This window comes from Homalodisca vitripennis, chromosome X (assembly GCF_021130785.1).
Source record: "Homalodisca vitripennis isolate AUS2020 chromosome X, UT_GWSS_2.1, whole genome shotgun sequence".
NCBI lineage: Eukaryota > Metazoa > Arthropoda > Insecta > Hemiptera > Cicadellidae > Homalodisca > Homalodisca vitripennis.
In genome coordinates this window covers 112,285,157-112,305,760 of record NC_060215.1, presented here as the reverse complement: position 1 = coordinate 112,305,760, position 20,604 = coordinate 112,285,157, and the positions used below count along the sequence as shown (strand labels likewise).

The window sequence follows — 20,604 nt, the reverse complement described above, 5'->3', positions numbered from 1 at the left end:
CGACAGAAATATATAGTGCAATAAGAAAATATATAGATTTAACAATAATAGGCCAAATGTAGTCTCCTTCAAACAAAGTCATGAATTAATCAGAAGTCTTCTTCGGTTGGAGGGTGATTTATGAATTTCAGATCCCCTCTACAAACCCTCAAATGCTCAATAGGTTATTTTGTTGAAATGTTACTCTACTGCTATTCCGTTGTACTTGGATATGCTATGTTATGTAGTCTATTATATATGTTGTGTACTATTGAATTTTAAATGAATGATTATGTAAATATTTTGTAATGTTTCAACCATGAAAATAACTATAGGTGGGGACTATAATGTTGCATTTGATTATTGTGTTAATTTCTCACTTACGACACATAGTTAAAATTGAAATCTTAACTTCAACGAGTAATATGCATGAATATAATAAAGTTGCTATTTGTTTATTTCGTACACTGCTTTTGGCCCAGTTTTTGTTCGAGCAGGTCAGTACAGACGGGTGTACAGGGTGGGTGAAAGCCAAGCGAACGGGCGGCCCGGGCAATACGGTCCTGGTCATAATTTATGGTAATGCTCTGGCCGGGGGTTCCCTTCACGGGACGGGTCGGAACACTACGCGCTACGCCACTCAGTCGCTCTCTCATCGCTACCATTGCTGCCGTGCTCGGCTCGTCGCTTCCATTAACATCGGGCTATCTGTGAGTCGCATTACTCTTATCTTTAGTGTCTCTTATCTCCACATTTCCTTGTTGTTATCGTTATCTTGATAGTGCTTGGTCGCAATGGCCACCCGACTATCTGAAATGGGCGGGCTGGTCGTTGCGTTCTCTGGACACAAACATAACCTCAAAATCTTTCCACGAAACAACCGTTTTGTCTTTGACCTTAAACTTGAGCTTTAATGGTTCCTACAGTTCAGTAATATATTTTATAAATACTACAATAAATAAATATAACATATCCTAATTGTTTATATTATATAATAACAGGTTTCGCACATGATTTACTCATTTGCACTGACTGCGTTAATAACTGTTTATGTTATTGTATATCTAACCAAATAAATAATATTTTTTTATTTAAACCATGCATTTTACGATTTAAAATTTGTTTTCGTATTTGATGACAGCTGTAATACAACCGATTAATTGTATTCTGTGATTTACTACATTTTTACTTACTTCATTTCATTCTTACTACTTCTATTACTTATTACTTGTTAGTCTATACGACTAATTTGTAAGAAATTTTAAATATGTTCTTGCTGTATTAAGCTACAGAGTGCCTACTGTAATTGCTGGTTTACAACCAAGTATCTTAGAGGCTAAAATCATTTCGATTTTGTGTTTAATTTATTTATATTCATGTAGTTATCTAAAGTATCAACGTTATAGTTGTGTATCCATTGTTTTGTTGAACGAAAATACATATTCCAACTAGATCGATGTATGTGAGTTTCATAAGTTGTTTTTTATAACAAAGGTTTTAAATATTCTTTAACTCGGTTATTCTACGATAGTAAACCTACTAACTTGGTAATATACAGTATAGTGAGTATGTAGCCATTCAGTCAGCACAGTCAGGGTGATATTTGGCAAGGGACCTGAAACATTCAAATTGAAGATCCTAATTCTTGTGGGTCCCAAATCAGCAATATTCTGTGGCAGTATTAAAAATGTCTTCAGTATCAAAACCCTAGTTCTGTTGAATTTTGTGCATTTTTATGGCTCACCCAACACTTACTTTTGTCCAAGCTTAATATGTAAACAAAATATGAATTACATGTGATAAAATTTTCAATGTTTTAAAAAAGAACATAAGTTATGGGAGACTGTAAAGGCTGTTTGAAATTTGATTCTTTTAAAACGCTCATACGTAGTTAATGATAAAAATAAAATGCATATAATATCTTGATGTTAACATTACTGGCAGAAGCGGATTTATTACAATTGTCAACCATAGCAACTCATTTTTATTCAATCATGTTAAAACATAAACATAAAAACATTTGAAAATTGATTAACACATGTAGTTTATTATCACTGGATGCCGTAGTAAATCTAAAAATCCCATTATTATTCACATTGATACCTCAGTAGTATTGATCTATCACTTGGTATTAATGTATAAAATTATAACTTTCAATAAGCCCTTCCAAACACGACTTAAACCGTTCACAACCCTAGATACCTTAGTAAACAACTTCGTTCATATGATTTATGTAGCTTTTGATGTTGAATCGTAATCTAAAATTAACTTCGGATGTTAATTATTTCGAATCTATTTTCGAAATTTTCATTCCAAAATTTCGGTCTCACGTGTGATACACGTTTAATGATTAGAGCGAATACGAACATAAAGCTCATTCGTCGATCTCTACTAAACATCAGCTGTAAACATCCTTTTGCACAACTGAGTACTGTGGTAGTGGAGTCGGCGAGTGTTATTTGGCACAATTGGCAAGATCAACTGTAAAGGTGAATTCTTTGAGTTTTCGGTATATCTTCAAAGGAAACAGTTTTATCAAATTCAAACAAACACAAGAATTGGTATTCTTAAAAGTTGTTAACATGGATGTTAATGTAACACACATTAATTATTGGCACAGTTTCTAACATAATATATCCTTTCACTATAACCATAAGTGAAATGAATGTTGTTACTAATCTTATTATTAATAAATAGAATACAGCAAACAAGGCAGAGTTAAGAGCCAATCGTTAATTGTCTAATATTAAACATAAACGATTTCATTTTAGTTTTTTTGATGTGCACTTATATTTTTTTTATTTTCTTATGGGGGAAATTATAATTTATAATGTTTGTGTACAACATTCAATGTCTACTCTAGTGCACCAAATTTTAAAGTATAATTTAGTGTTCTTGGCTGGCACTGAAGACATAATTCACACTAAAGATTATCTCAAAGTTGAATTAACACATTACATACATTACTAGCAAATTACTGTTTGATTAATTTTAATGTAATCCACTACTGCTGACTGTTGAGTGTATTTATTTAATATAAATTATTGAGGTTTGTTATACGTTTAAAAAGACAGTAACAGCCTTAAGTTTTGGAATGTGAATTTTATTTTTTCCATATTATGGTTTCTGCAGCCGCGAATAATTCGCATTGGGGGGCATCGCCCACGGACCCGGTCGCAGCGCGGCGGTCGACGACCCAGGGGCCCAAAGCCAAGCCAGACCGGCCCGCGGCCCCTAGACGCCAAGGTCGTAGAACGGCCTAAGACATTGATTCGGTCGTCTTTGGCACTGCACCGCGCACCGACAACTGAAAACTTTATCGTTACCATAGCAACAACGCTTCTAGCGCTACGACGGCCGATCGCGGAACAATCGCGTTTTGTGCGGTATGGATTGTTTGGATTTTGCTTTGAATTGAGTGAAGTCATTTCCCCCTGTTTTCGCAGTACTGTATTATCTGAGAAACGTTTCTTGTCGCTTACTTTGCACAAAAAAGGGATTCAAAGAGGAAGTACTGCACTTCCTTGTTGTGGCACAAAATAAATATTCAATACGCTACCCATGCAGGAATTCAGATTTGATATAATTTCACATAATTTGGAAGTAAATTTGAAATCCAAATCATTATACTCGGATTTGCCTGGATGCATATTTAATTTGCTTGTACTGGTTAGTAAATTTGTAATTTGTTTTTTAAAACAGCATTGTGTTGCTGTTAATTTGGACGTGACATATGCAGATCTACTGAGTATAACGTTATGGGTTTTCTTTATCTACTTTATGACGGAAATGTCTTTCATTGGAAGAATTTCGAGTTAAATATAAATAATTTGCAAAAAATCCTACTTTAACTGATAAAAACAAAACATTACATGGTTAAAAAGTTATTATTTCGTGAATAATCCAAAATATATTAAATGACGATCGAATCCTACTTTCTAAGGACTTGAATACATATTTTATTTGGTTTTTCAATCGATTTATTAATTAATATTAGATATAGTAGCTTCTACAGACTCAGGAAGAACACCTCGTATTATAAATCCCTTATAGCCACCTCCAGCCACAATGTAGAAGTAAAACATACAATCACGATGTGTACTGTTTTTTTTGAGGTTTTATCCCAATCATTAAGACTCATCACATCGAGCTTCGGAGCTGCGGTCTCCCAAGAGTCAAGGCCGTGTTTGTTATGTATTTAGTGTTGTCCTCTACTTCCGTAATATATTCACATCAATGTAGTGCGATGAAAATCACCGTGTCAACACGCTGAAGGAAGAAAAAATGGATTACCAAATTGTGAACACTTTGAGTCTCTTCCGTTGAGGTACTCTTCTCAAAATCAAGATAACCTCAATAAAGCAACCAATAGTACAGCAGGTTACACGAATTCCCGCTTTGCGGATAGTGCCGCAAACTTCTGAACCATGACATGCCCAGGAGAGGTCGCTTACACAGATTGCTAAACATGCCGGGAAATTGTGTGCGTGGACTCCAGCTTGATGTTAGTAGTAATGCACATCCAATACCACACTCACTCCCCTCTTTGCTTGAGTCTGAATTTAGTATGCTATATGAAGAATATTATTTATGGAATTTAAATTTTATTTCAAAATAACTATAACATGTTGATAACGCTCCAAGCTTAGCTGACAATCGTGTACATACTGGTAGATCTAATAGCTTTAAACATATTTGAGGAAGTCAGAAGTGTAAACATTTTACCACACTACCCATAGCCAATTTCTTCCTTGCATACTTTCTTCTCTGATAAAACGTAAGAGTTGTCCATTTCCCACGTGAACTCTGTCTTTTAGACACATCATATTCACCACACACGATTATTTCCCACTAAAAAGACAATATTTCTTATCACACGATCAACATTTTCTGATTCATGTAATACAAATTTAAGAGTATCCCATCGTTACAAATCTTTCTAAGATTTGTTAGTACCGGAAAGATCTCTTAATAAATACACAAGAGCTATAAATACTGTGTATCCAGATTGTGTCTTCGGCAGTATCTTTTCTCTCCACTCAAAAATTAACCGGTTGTCACTCTGTAGTTTTTGGCAGATAACAACGAGGTAGATTTCGACTGGGCTCTATAGGGCCTATACTTAATAAAAAACATATATAAGAATAGTTAAGTGAACAACATCAACGAATATTCTCTGATTGTAATTTATAACATGTCTAATAAAGGCACTGTTTCAGGTGCAAAATTAAGATCACCGTGGTTCTTTCTCAGTTATTTTTTATTTGATTAGAATTGATAATAAATCTTATCTAACACTTATCATTGACTGAACCGTTTGTAGAAACACTCATTATTATATTAAGAAATTATATGAAACACTATATACAAAACAGTACTGCATGAGAACCAATCAGAACAATTATGTTTTATTACTATAAACTTTGCTTTCATTCCTGGGTTTCAATGTAGAAACTGTATAAAACTGTATAAATAAAGGATTTTACTTTATTTTGCCATTAATGTACACATTCTAGCTGTTACAATGGGGGCAATAATTTTGGTAATGTGTGATTTACTTTAATTCTACTCCCAAAGTAAGGCCTACAATGTATGGGCTAAATATAACGTTTTATCACATTTTCAGGCTCGATATTTTTTTACTTCTCTGCTGTCCTGACCTAGACCTCCTAGTGGTGTTTATATACAGCCTAAACTATGATTAATCAATATCTGAATGCAATCCTGCCGTTGGATTTGTGTTATACATGCAAGTCTAATTCAGATATGTTTTACATAATCGTAGACGTTACCAAAACAATATGACATTAGATATTACATTTTTATAAGTTTGCTGCTGTTCACATAATGATATTTAAATGTTATATGGCGTTATAACTGTGCATACAAATCATATTAGATATGTAGGGATACTGGAACATATTCTATTTATTGCTCTGTAGTATTATGCAGTGTCTGTGATGGTGTCAAATAAAGCAACTTCGTTAAGGAATAAAGGTAGGAACAAGTGTTATAATAGGCCTACATATTGTTTGCTATGTACTGTTAAAAAACAGATTAATAATAGTACCATAATTTTTCATGAACTATTAGTTTGAAACTGCTACGTTAAGTGTTATTATGCGTTCTAAATATACTTTTCTGTTTAAATTACTTACGAGCATATAAGATTAGTTACATCATTCTTGTGTTGCAGTTATTGAAACGTCATAGCATTATCTTATTTTTTGCGTTTCAGATGTGTTTCTTGTATAGATAAACTACTGCTGTTTGAAAGTAATTAAACTCGAATCTGTTAAATTATTTTTATTATTACTCTTGATTTATGTAGCTATTGTAACCATTTTAATAAGTAAACATATTTAACTGTATAAATCAAGTATAAAAGATAATATGTTATTTATAGGTTGTTAATTCAATATTCTCAATAGGTAATAATTTACAACGTTGATTTCATTCAGCTGAGTTTATGCAATGAGATAGAGGCTTTGTTCCCAGATATGAAATCTTTCCGAGTTGATGCCTGTTTAAAAGAGAGGGATCCGGCATAACCAAAACCCGGTACCGTCCAAGAAGCAAAATTCAAATAGGAAACCACTTAAAACCGCTGGCTATTGTTTAGTCGTGATGAATGGGCGAAAGCAGCCGCCATGTTTGTCTCATCGACCCGCGCGGACATGCGCAGAGAGGGTGCGCACTGGCCCCCTACCCTCGCCCGCCACCCTTCCCGTTCAGGAGTTGTGTTGTTCCTCGCGCTGATTCCTGTCTGCTGACGAGCACTGCTGCCGAGTGCTGACATACTTGTCAGCGAGAATCAGAATCGGGATTAAGCCTTCATTTGTTTGACCGGTCGGATAAATTGGATCCTTATCTCTTTCACAGACGCCTTTTATGTAACCCCTTAATACCCACCAACTGTCTCGGTCGTATTTAGGTATTAACTCCTCTAGAAATGAACCGTTATAACATGAAAAATTTAAATCATCATCGCTATTTACAATTCGCACAGTATATGAATGGTATATTGGCGATTATATTTTTTCACGTGTACATTACGTGTTGATTTTACATTGCAAAATAGCAAGTTAAAATGGGATCTCCCACATGTGAAATCCCTCCCCCCCCACCCACTATCATATTTTTATTGTGAACCTTTTGCATTCATATACAAGTCAACAAAATATAAAATGTCTATCGTTTTTTTTTCGACATCAAAAAACTATTAAAATAATTTAACACAGGTCCTGAAAGTTATTTTAAATTACACAGATGGTGAAGTGTTTTCAACCGTCATTATCCGAACTTTACATAAAAGCGTAGAAATAACAAAACCCCACACACGTAAGTCACACGTTTTAGAGGCTTTCGGTTATGTAAGTCAATCGTTGTTGCGCCCATTGAATTAAAATCTGTATTTCTCTTGTAACATTAGGCTATTTATTTAGTCATCATGACATCTCTGAAACCTCTCGACGGTTTTGAATGAAACATCGTACATACCTTCGCACCTTACCTCTTTAATAAGAAACTGGTTTAATACTTTTTGCAACCTACCTGCGAGAGTCAACGAGAAACCTTTTAAAAAAATTATCATAAAGTTGAAAAGAGTTTAAACATAATAAATTAGCATTTGCTCATTCCTACAGGTACCTTAATGAAGATTTCATTACATAATTTCATAACGACGTCATGATATATACGTAAATACTTAATTGCTGAGGCTTATCATGTGTCTTCGGCTAGTCACGAGTGCTTTCGTAGAAATAATTCCGAAAATACTGAATTTAACCACAAAAATCGACAAATACCAGCAACAAGATAAATGTTTTACATTCAGTAGTCTTAAAATATTACGAATTTTGTAGGTAGAACACAACAAAAAGCTTTAGATTTGTTACTACTTTTTTTAGACTAAAATTACTTTATTTTTACTGAAATGAGTGCCATTTTCGTACAGAAATCATTCATATGCCATATTACTGACTGAATTCCCAACTAGATCAACACTATAACATAATTTTATATGAGCTTTCCATATTACCTTATAGTTGCTCGGTAATATCTTCCCTCCACGTCTTGCGATTTAAAGCAGAAAATACTAAAAACTAAGTAATTACTACTAAAATGGGTTTAGTTTTATTATTGTTGAACAGATCAGGAACAAAATAAAATTCAACTGTGAATGCACTCTAACTCCTCGATAAAGTCAAGAGAACAAGTGTAAGTCAAGGACCGTCGGGGCTTCCCAAGTTCCGGAACCTCAAAAACGCCCGATCATCAACATCCGTTTAATACATCCATTTAATATTAACTTAGTAAGTAATAAATGGGGTCCCTTTTAATATTGTTCCAAGATGTGATAAAGTCAGCGCTCAAGATTCTAGAGACATCTAGGGTACAACCAACAGCATGTGCATAAAGAACCGTTGCCGGTAAATCTTATCGAAAGTAAACCAGGAAAATTGACGTGTAATGTCAGGCACTACAATTCAGCAAACAATTAAAAGAAATTACACAAAATAAAAAATATACTTTCTTTACTATCTGTCTTCCATTTCGTTAGTTGTAGAAATATTGCAAAGCAATGCTGAAAATTGTAAAAGATGTTAAATTTACATCTCATTTAATCATGATCGCTAAAAGAATTATTTTCAAATGTTAGTTAATACACAGAGATATCGTTTTGGCAAGTTTCTAAATCATTATCTTTTGTGGTGTCTAGATGAAAATACTTTATTGGTATATTTATCGTCCAAACCAATTTAGAAACACATTCACAACATTCAACATCGATGTTACGGGTTTTCAACATGAAGATTATTTGAAAATGTAAAGCAGAAATCCTAGAAAATAACAATATTTGTATCAATCGAATAACACAATCAAATTGCGTTGTAATGAGATAAGCGCACAATTGATTACTATTTAAATGGCTCAGAGTTCGAACTGAAGTGTGTTATACAATCCACAAACTAATCTATTTTAGGCCTTGTTTTTATAAATATTTACATCGATACTGAGTATTACTTTTGTAAATATTTGTAAACACAAATATGTATGGGTTGCGGTTAAACTTACTACTAAATTCGATCGATGTTCGGGGCGTAACCTTCAGACATTGAGTGGGGTCTATGGGGGGTCACTAGACTCAATGTAATTATGAAAACCAGTCAATAGACACCATCCATTTTACAACAAAAATTGATTCAGTCATTGATTATTAAAGATTTTCAACTAATTTAAAATTTGGAAAATAGATTTTATTTTAGGAGTAACTAAAAAGTATGAAGACCAATTTTTCTTTCAGTCATTTGTGAGGGGGTAAAACGTACTTCTAATTCCCATAAATAACTTACAAGTCACTGTAGATGCCGATATCAACATGGGAACTTCATGAAATGTATCATTTAGTTCGAAGAAGTCGAGTAAAATATAATTTCAAAAATTTTCCTCAGACAAAAAAATAATGACGTCTGGATAGTCTCTCAATAGCTACATGGCAGTGTTTGATAAAATGTATATACACACGATAACTCATAAGCACGCATTGGCTTATGAGTATACATATATTTTAGTCTCCGAACAAATGAAAATGCATTATGTAGCCCTATACCCTAGTGATATGTAAATAAGTTGCATATAAGTATATCAAAGTTTAAGTTTTAAAATATCAGTTGTACGGCGTATGTAGTACGGAAGTTTTGGGCGTGGTTCAAGAAGAGTGAGATGTCTTCTGGATGAACTTATAGTTTTTTGTTTTGTAAAAAAGAGTTGTAATGGTTGTCACATAATTCACACTGAAGACTATATTGCTAGATTTGTTAAGATATGATGAATATTTTCAAACCCAAACAATTCCTAGTGAATCGACACATATCTTTTTTACAACGATCTTTTTTTAAGTAGCTTATTACCGTTTATGCTTTTCTCCATTAAGGAAACTTTTACCGCATAAAGTATGTCTTCAGTAAAATACTATATTTAAAATCTCTATATATCGCAACCAAACTTTTTATGTGAAAACTGTATATTTTAAAACGTTTTTTCAATGGCGTAAACTTTTATAAAAATGCGCAGTTTTAAATTAAATTTTTATGTGGGTGCGTTCGATACTAAAAATTCCTGGAAAGACCTTAAAATATTTTGACTTAGGTTGATTTTGCAGTTTTTACCAATTAGAGCCTAATTTTTCTATCTGTTCCCTGTCTCTTAAATTTAAATTCACATTCTAGCGCTTCGTAGGGGGAATTACTTCTAAATTTATTAGTTAAAATTCCGTTTAGTTCTATTCTATGTAATTGACATGTGATGAAACTAAAAATAATTCAAACCTCCCTTTCTCGAACCACAAAATATTTTTACACCAAACGCGACTATTTTTCATAGTTTACCTAAGAGTTAACAATTTCCAGCACCATCCCCCAAAATCGTCATCGGCTGTAACAATCGGTTACGTCATTACAATTACTGTAATGGCAGCCATTTCTAAATATGGTCCTAATGTGTCACGTGACCCGGGTCGCATCGTTAATCCCGCTGATAAGGAGGTTATCTCTACCATAATTGTTTAGCGAGTATTTAAACCCGGCCAGTACTGGAGGCCAATCAGTAGTCCTACAATGTTCAGTCTAACGCAGCAGTTCCTGTTGGTTCTGACAGCCGCGGTGGCGTTACTGGTCACTCTACCTCTTCCTCCATTCATCGTCTTCTAGACGTCTACAGTGAGTATCTATCTCTCTTAGTCGTCACACACTAGAGTCATTCTTTCATTTTCACTTAAACAGTTTCAAATTTTAAAATAATACATGAGTGAACAGTTCGTTAAAGTCACCAAACCATGGTTTTTAATAAACGTGGAAATTAAAAAATGTTGAAACCAAGAATGTTTTTGGAGTTCTTATAATTTTTGTTATTATTTAACTTTATTACTAATTTTAATAGCACTCTCAAACAGAAGTATAGTAACTTACAAAATGTAATATTAAAACGTTTACTTCTAGTCCTTTTTAAAAAACCTAAATTTCGAAAGATTTTAATACAGAATCAGTTACATAATTTATTTTCTATAAATATTATTAAATTTTTTACTAGTAACAGTATATTTTTCTTGATCAAAACTAATGTGTTTATATAGGAGTAAGCATTGTAGGCTTAGATGTTAAATTCGAATTACACAGAATAAACATATGTCTTGCAAAATGATGTTATTGCTCTTCGCAAGTATTAACTTACTGTTTATACATTCGAGACAGAAGTAGTATCTCATGGACCGGGTACGCCTATTACAGTAAATTAAACTGCCGTAGAAGCGATGGCAGAGCAATGTGCAACACGACGATTTTAGGAAATAAAACAGAGTTCCTGGTGTTTATTGCCACTAATGGTGTCGTATTACGTTAGTTTACTCTCGACTTTATTTACGACCTGTTGCGGCGCGAGATTCAATATTGAGTACAATAACACTCTGTGAAATTTAATTTTCATTTCCTCTGGAAGTATTTGCAATCTAAAAAAAGCAAAAGAATATTATTTACAAACTGTTTCCTTTATCGGATTTTTCGTAAATTAAACAAGGAGAACAACAATTTTAAGTTCACATCCATGATTTAATTTGTTGTTTTGTTAGGCAAATTATAACTTCTGCATTGAAATAAATTAAATGATACATTACTACGGAGGTTATTTTGATCGTAACATTAGCCAATATTAACATTTTTCGTTGAGAATCCCACAACTTGAAACTGTTGTAAAAACTAATTAGTTTTTTTGTCACATTTGTAAGTTAATTATACTGATTACTTTGATCTACTAACGCGAAGTACTAAATCTGTCTGTTTTTCCAGTTACTTTATAAACCAGTAAATAAGTATATTGTAACTAACGGTGACAATTCGGGAACTAAAAACACTGTTTTTGACTCTGATTATTTTAGTACTGGAGCTCTGTCGATATGTTTTTCTGTTAGACGACAGAGTACTCGGATTGTGTTCTTATCCATCAGTTCACTGGCTCTAGCACGTAGGTAGTTGGATTTTAGTAAAATACCTTATTCAACTTTAAATAACATATCTAGTGGTACTGATCAGACAGGTTAACATTGAAGTGTTTAATAATACGTGAGTTGAGACAGTTGTAAAATTATAAATAAAGGCAAATCTTCACAATTTTTGAAAATAATGTGTTTTCTACCATTATATGGAGAATCGATTGTTTAAGAATGGAGTGGTTTTAAAATGTTGTATGTTCAGCTTAAATTAATTCCTCCTTAAATATGCGTAAAATTTGATAGTTTAGTAGTTTTAAGTGGATCTAAACATTATTTCTTTATTTTTAAAATATCAAAATGATCATGGCCAAAGTTCAATGAAAATGATTTGGCCAAAATCTGTTTTACACGCTCTTGGATTTACGACAATTCATATGCAATAGCCTAGTTCTCAGTATCTTGATAACATTAAAAACTTCGCTAACGGTAAAACAATATGTCATTGTCCGGTTACAATCTGTACGATTCTAGGCGTAACCTTGACTCACAGACCGTTGCGTAGTACCGAGACCCTTGCAGAAGTGCTTGTAACCTTGACACTACGGCGATGTCTCGTCCCTCGCCCTTCGCTCCACTCCTCCGTCGATTCCTGCAGACAAGAAAGCCGCTATACCTGTGTAGCGGGCCCTTTGCCTCGCAAACCCGTAAAATTTATGACCTAACATTCTTTGTCGACGGCGACGGGAGACACGACCTAACGCTTCTCTGGCGCAGTTCTTTTTAAACTGGTTTGAGAAAGCGTTCTACCAACAGCTCTCTTACAAACTGAGGCTTTTAATAATTCTACTCGGAGAAAATGCTATTTGATCATTGTTTTATTATGAGAAGAGTATAAATTTTAGCCTTGGCACACACTAAAAAGTTAGTGTACCGTCGCGTCGTAAGGTAATTACAAATATAATACATGTCAGTTGTGATTTATATTTTCACTAATAAATTATAATAGATAGTTACTGTTAAAATACCGATTAATACGGTTCTTGTATAGCACTTAAATACGAATATAAGAACATCGCTTAGACAATATTGCATAGACCGTCATTATCTTTGCAAATTAAACTAAACAGATAACCAAATCGAAACAAATTTGTAAACATATAATTGTACTAATCAAAACAGCTGTGCATTGCCGGATACAAATTAAATTATGGTAATATTGGTTCAATTATTCCATCAACTATTCTAAATTTCATGTAAGTGACTTAAATTTGGGGAACCATATAATCCTGTTAATACCTTACAGTCAACTAAACAGAATCACAAAATATAATTTCATCTTTTCTATACATCTACATTTATTTTTTACTTTGATTACTTCAAACGTAAAATAAATACTACTACTATCACATATTTAAGAAAAACAGCAAATGCAACTATAGTGATTAATTTATTATGTATTACGTAATCAATGCTATCGCTTCTTTTATAGCATTGTGTTATTTGGAGATAATATTTGCTAAGACTTTTTGGTTGTTTAATTTGGTATGTTGTTGCGCAGAAGTATCGCACTAAGTAAAGCGGTTATTTCCACCTTTTGATGTTTGCGTTTGTTTTTTGTGAATCATGGTTTTGTTTGTAGTCTGTTTAGTGTGGAAGACATCTCCACATATGTTCATGACAGAAAATTATGTCGAGTGTTAAATAAGTCAAAGCCAAACATTTTTGCTATTGATCGTAACAAAGTGAAATAAGAAACGTAAAGCCTTACATATAATTTGACAAAATCTTACATGTATGTTTATCTATATGCTTATAGCTTAAAGTAATACAAATAATTTTAAAATTATTCTAATATATAAAATGGATTAGTGTACAGCCAATTGATTAATTCCTTGTTGTGTTACCGAGTGGTTTCATAGAGTTTATTTGAAAATTTGATTGAGTTTTCCTGATGTGATGATCACATCTTTGCCAGTCCATGTTGTTGAAGATTAAGTTAATCTTGTTCCATTTAAAAATTGTATGGATGTCAAGCCTGGTCGGAAATAAATGTAAGTTATTTTTAGCAGAAATTAATATGTCACATATGAAGACGTTTAATATTTTAGTGAACAATGGTTTGTCGTGTTCTTAAATTGCTGCTCTACACATTGTTCTTCCAATTTTCTTCATTATCCTATTAACTACAAAAGATTATCCTCACAGAACTAAACCATATGAGATGTGTGGCTGGAACAGCCCGAAGTAACATGTTTTCATATAATCAAATGAGATTATGTCTCTTAACTTCTACTACAGAAAACTTACCCTTAGATTTTCTAAGATAGGTTGTCAACATGTTCTGACCATGTCAATTTATCATCAGTACAGATTCCCAAAAGTTTTACTGAGTGCACATCATTCGGGGACAAGCTCATTAGGGAAACCCTCTCAAAATTCGATGTTTCCCGAGAGCCTTAGGCGCCAGTAGTGATATTCCAACAGAGCGTCTTGACAAGAGTTTCGAAATATCGCATTGTCAAAACTTTAAACACAGAAGTCCGAGAAGAATTTTAATTAAACGTTTTGACAACCATCGCCCTCACCCCCTAACCATTACTTTGCCAGTTCGGCCAACAAAGTAATCTCTGGAGTTGGGAATGAAGAAGACACAAAATGCAAAAATGTCAAGTCAAACAATATGGCGTCTCTGTTATCTTTACGTCAAGCCAGGGCTGATTAAAATTCCTGAAGCGGCAGCTGACGTACTTTTTGAAACTTACCACCCCCTTCCACCCTACAGCTTCCACCATCCCTCCTTCTGTATCCCTTGCGATTTTCGTCATCGCAGCACTCTTTGGGGTGTTACTTGTCGGCGTCTTACATCGATAAGCACATATCTTACATGTTAGTCTTGTACTGTTTCACAGACTCATTATGCAAATTTTAATTAACCTCGAGGAAAAATTTAAATAGTAGCAGTTGTGTGTTCTGGAAAGTAATGTAAAATAAAATTTACTGTGAGATTGAGATGTCATAAATTTCTTTCAGCGTATAGAGAATTTTATTATATAGTAGTTTTTTCTTTGAAAGCCTACTTTTTGAATTAAACAAGTAGTTGAGACATACATTCATTCCTGATGAAAAATAAAATACTGTGTAATTCCTACTAGCTAATAACTTACCAGTAATGTAACTTTTACATAAACTGTCATTATGTCACTTATGTAATTGCTAGTAACTTCTAATTTGTTTCTGTTTGCTAATATATAAATTTAGTTTATAAGTATGTATGTACAAATGCGATAAAGCAATTTTTTTTTAATTTTATTATAGTAGATCGAAATTTAAAAAGAAACTGTCTAAATTCCCATTATTTATTTTCTTTTAATTATTATCAAGTAAGAAAAATGTTTTACCTCAAAGCCCACTTTATAACAAAGAATTAAAGTACATTAATTTGTGATGAAAAATAAAAAATATTATGATTCTGTGTATGTTCTAAGCCTGAAAGATGTGTTGGCACAGAACACCCGTTAAGAGGGTCAATCAATCGCATTTATCCTGAAAGGTGTTGTTTTTGAAACATAAACTATGTAAAATTGTATTATAGTTCTGTTACGAACTAAATCGCAATTACTATTACTGAAAATCCTGTAACAGTAGAAGGTAAATAGACATGACAATGTTATACAATCGAGCCCCTAGGGGTTGTAAAGACCTCATCGTCACTAAAGACGGGTTCGTGCTCCAGGCGGACTTTTATTTACTTCTACATTTTAATCAGTTGAAACATCCGGCTCCGCTGGGCATTACTTGTCACGTTTTACTGAGTGCGACCTTGTTACATTTATAACTCCTGGGATTTCTGAGCACTTTTTATTTCATACTTACAACCGTTGCTGCAACTTTTTATCACTGACTTTGTTTCCGACAGAAAAAGTAGTTCAAACGCGTATTAGGGTTCTCGTATAGTTTCTGTTGTACAGTGTTTAATGCGATGTACGGTAACAGGCTCTGAATCGAATTAAAACAGAACTAATTCACACCAGCTCTATTCTGTTTTCCTTTAATACTCTAAATTGTACATTTTCAAGTTATTCCCTATTCATGAATTTTGGATCATGATACACTTGTAAGCAAGAAAATTAAACATGTGTTTCATATATAAGTCTACAGCAAACAATTCAAGCAATAATACATATTTACGTAATTTTAAGACGTATGTAGGTAATTATTATTTAATCTGGATGAAAAGGAATTTTTGAATTTAACATCCGAAAGGTCATCGATTAATAATAAATGATAATAAATGATTCGAATACCTTATATAACTTATGGATTTATAAAGATTTTGAATATTTACTTAAATGTCTTTCCTCATACTTTTAATTGTATAACTACGATACCCTTCTGGATTCAAATATTTTGCAGACTTTAATTCCCCATTGGGTAAGAAAATTTCACTAAACGTTTTGCAGTCCCTAAAATTGAATAATTAATTCTCATAAAGGTGAATTCAACTGTTAGATTCTCAACACTTGACAAGACGGTCCGGGCTCTAGGATAAGGATGGCAAGGTTGACCGCGGAGTCATGAAAGCGAAAGTCCTTGTTGAAGGCGAAGCGAAGCGGCGCGCCGGCTAGCGGCGGGTGGCTGGCAGATGGGTGCCCGCTACACCGGCCTGCACGCTGCTGGCAGGATACGTAATAATGAGGAGGGTCCGGGCCCCCACGTGAGGGGAGGGGAGGGGGCATCATGGCGACCTAGGCGGCAGGAAACGGCCGATTGTCGGTAGGCGAATACAGTGATCCGGTCCGGTTGTAGAGATATACTGACGGACTAGGAATAATTTCGATAGCTGGCTAAATAGGTCTACACTAACACGACTCTTCACCTGAATATAAACCGCAGTTAAACTACGCTGAACCCATGGCTACATAAGCTCGAATTTAATGAGTGCTCTGGGCACTATGGTTATGAGTTACATTTTTAACATCAGTATGTAAATACGATTCAACCAAAATGTTGCTCACACTAGTTATCTAATTTGATTTATATATAAGCAAAAACAAAACGGTTGTTCATGTCCGTTGTTTCATCTTATCTATCAACTAAAGGAATTATTTTTTGCAACTGCTAGGTGTAGCTGATTCAATCTTCAGTTCAGTGTTACTTCCAAGGTGTCAGTCTGGACATCAACTAACTGTGATAAAAGATGAAACGATTCTAATCGTAGTATGGTACACAGTACATATGGTTGATCGCTTCCATTTATTTAGGTTTCCGATGAAATGTGTACAGATTTTGTTATGTACAATACCACTCAGTTCCCCGCCAGTCCTGGTCAGTTTCGTGCCAGTAGCAATTAGAGCTATGAAAATGCTGCCTCAGTTTCTTGCCAGTAACGAGCGAGTCATGAGTCGAATTGTATCTTAGTTAATTAGCAGCCAATTACTGCTCATTAATTCTACTGACCTCTATACTGGTAAGAGTTTAACTGTATTGTAATTTTATTATTAATGTTGTGTTATTTTTTCCAGGTGAATCATCCGAAGAATTTTGTCATTATAAGACTTCACAAGCCAAAGTGAGTAAAGTTGTAGCTTTAATTTAACTTATTTCAATTTTATTCCTTCCAAATTATATAGACCATCAGTTCATTCGATCTGGGGTTTCATCTGAATAGATGTATAATTCTAAACTCCCACATTCCACTACTGCCTTTGATTGAAATTGATTAACTTACTATTTTAAATCTGTCCCTGATATTAAAATGTTCAACTTTTACAAATTTAATGAAAACTCATTTACGTGTCGACTAGAATGTAAGGTTTACATTTAGCTTTCTCTTTTATTAAAACAACGTCAGTTGTGAGTCCGGATATTGTAGTGGGCGCTCAGAGCTCAGACATCCCTACTACGTGATGTATCTGGTGGGCGGTTGGAGTGGACATTACGTTGGATTTATGAAACCCCTATAAAGTAGAAACAGGAACGACAAACATTAACACTAGGTGTTATTGCAACAACACTCGCTTCCCTAAGTTATTGATTTTTTAATTTGGAAACTAGACGCAAAATGTATGAGGGTCATTCTCAGGAAAAGGTACCATCCAGACATGTCTTTTGAGAATATATCAAAGCGTGAAAATTAATATATTTTTAAACTCTCTGTCATTGCATAATAGTATTAAACACTTACAAACCAAAGGCAAAGTTTTTAAATATGTGTATATATTTTTTAAAGTTATTTTTATTTTGAAGGTGTCCACGGAGGACGGGAATGTCAACGGAGGGGAATTAATTGTATCTGTGAGCTTATTGAGAAAATGTAGGATCCAATAAGAATGTATTTTTATTACCTTGAGAAAGACGGAACATACATATATTTTAAACTACCTATTTACATAATTATTTGTTATTTTAGTAGGTATTTGAATAAATTTTAAGTGCCTTCCTCATATAAAATGACATTTAATGAAATGTTAGTCAATCAAAAGTTTGATGAATGAAAAACTCTAGCATCTAACTTACTTGGTCTAGTAAAAATAATCAAAATCACTAACTTAAAATGAGTATTTCAACACACGTTATAACATTGTTACAACACTAAGACTCCTTTCACACATTAAATTTATAAAAACTTCCACGTCCTTGCAATCAAAAACGTAGCGATTCCTTGAGTCCAAAACAGGTTGTTGAAGAACTTTTGTAATGTCAGAAACATCAACCACAGATATATCCTCAATACTTGGAAAAAAAAATTTATTTCATCCCAGTTGATTTTTCTTAAATATTTAACTGTATATTCTCCAATCCCTTCTTCTGCTATAATCAACCCAACATAATGCCTAACACATTTCTTTCCGGGAAAACACACAACTACATAGTCCATTAATTTTAGGTTTCATGGATTTGTTTGGATTTAACTTGGTCTCCTTTTCTTCTTGGTTTGGTGAATCTTCTTGTTCACTGTCAGTATACACATCCTTGTAAAACAACTTTTTGGAAACTGTTCGTTTACCTGAAGTAATATGGTTTTAAGGAACACATTTTTATTAAAACTAAAAAAGCCACAAAACATTATAGAAAAGTGTAAAAAATACAAATATTTATGTAAATTCCCTTATAAAATTTTATAGAGTTTTTAGAAATGTTAAAACTATTGAACTTTTAAATTGATTGATCCCTCTTTCTAAATCTCATAAGGTAACTTGAGAAGTACTTAAAAATAATTCAACTTACCAATATCATATTAAATTTAATATAAGTGCAAAAGTAAATATTAACAGTATTAAAAAAGGATACTGTTGGAGTCTGCAAGCTGAAATGAACCCAAATAGAAATGGTTACAAGTTTCTGCTCCACAATCAGTACATGTGAGACGTCTAAACTCAAGGGTTGATGTACCTTTTATGAAAACCACTTCATGTATTTTCATTGTTCCTTTGAATGGTACAATGTTCTCAGGTATGTACTTGTCAGTTTTTCATTAACTGAAGCTTCAGAAAACTAATTTAATTTTTACACTCTTACAGTGTTCTTGAAGAACTTGTACAAAGAGTATCACAATCTGGGATATCACTTGATGAGCGACTAAGTTGTCAGCTGTTCTTTTAAGTACTGCTCCAACTCCATCTGGAGCACCTTTCCCATGAGAACTTTTCACTAAAATGCCAGTGCATTTTCTTCAGCTCCAAATTGTGAGGATAAATATACACCCATTAATTGAAACATTTTTTTATTTTATATATTGTGTGCTTGGCCCGTCACTAAGGAACTGGACTTTCTCAAATTGGGAATCAAAGACATAATTTCCTCTTTTAGAGACAGTAAATGTTCAGTAATTGCAGCAGCTGCATCATGCCTATGTGCATTCACTGAAAGTTCCGTAAGAACTGGGGATTTTCTTTGGTTTCTTTATTAAAATATACAACAACAGTATGTATTGAAACTTGGGGTTTTTGAGCCTCCAAAATGAGCTGATTGGATTTCTCTGTTATATTTACAAAACTATTTTCAGAAAAATCCATGTGTATTAGAACATCATTTTTTGCAAGGTTTTTTCTAATTTTTGAAACTTTCCTCATGCTGATGTAACTATGTTACAGACATGGTTTTAAAAACACTTCAAGATCATTAAAAAAAGTTTTTCTACAAAGCTTTTCTTGGTGCTTTCAATCTCATCAGTTTTCACAGTTTTCGGACACATCTTTATCACTTCCTTTAATCTGCACAGGTACTAATTTTCGTATCCATTTCTGAAATAGCACAGGCTCACATCTGTAAATTCATTAACATGAATCTGTTTCAACATACAATGTTTACAAGTTTCTACTCAGAAGACAAAGTTGATTTTTAGGGTCACAGCAAATTTTTTTTGAGAACATCTGTTGTACGAACTCTCATTTAATATACTGAGGTTTGTGCAATTTTTCTTACCAAAAGTAGCATATTTTCATGCACTTTGCATAAGCATGTTTCCCTGTCAGATGCTTTTGGATGTAAAATCCAGAAAGGGACGAAGGCGGCAGAATGTTTGGTAGCTCAAACTTTTGTGCTGAGGGTACACATTCTTGAATTCTTCATATAAGTTTATGAAGGCTATCGTTCAAGAAGCGCTTTTTGCTTTTTTTTTTACCTTTTTTTTGGTAATT

At 33.5% G+C, this 20,604-nt stretch overlaps 1 protein-coding gene across 2 annotated transcripts in view; it reads left to right on the top strand.

Moving 5' to 3' along the window:
* Nucleotides 1-350: 350 nt before the first annotated feature.
* The window catches only part of LOC124369793, a 34,542-nt gene continuing 14,288 nt past the window's right edge, over nucleotides 351-20,604 (top strand). The window contains exons 1-2 of one of the 2 annotated variants that reach the window (XM_046827896.1): nucleotides 351-689; nucleotides 17,488-17,534. In XM_046827896.1, the coding sequence (XP_046683852.1) occupies nucleotides 405-689; nucleotides 17,488-17,534 (332 nt within the window). In that variant the 5' untranslated portion in view covers nucleotides 351-404. Of the gene's footprint in view, nucleotides 690-10,549; nucleotides 10,701-17,487; nucleotides 17,535-20,604 lie in introns of those variants that run through there. The other variant, XR_006923093.1, reaches the window with a different exon arrangement.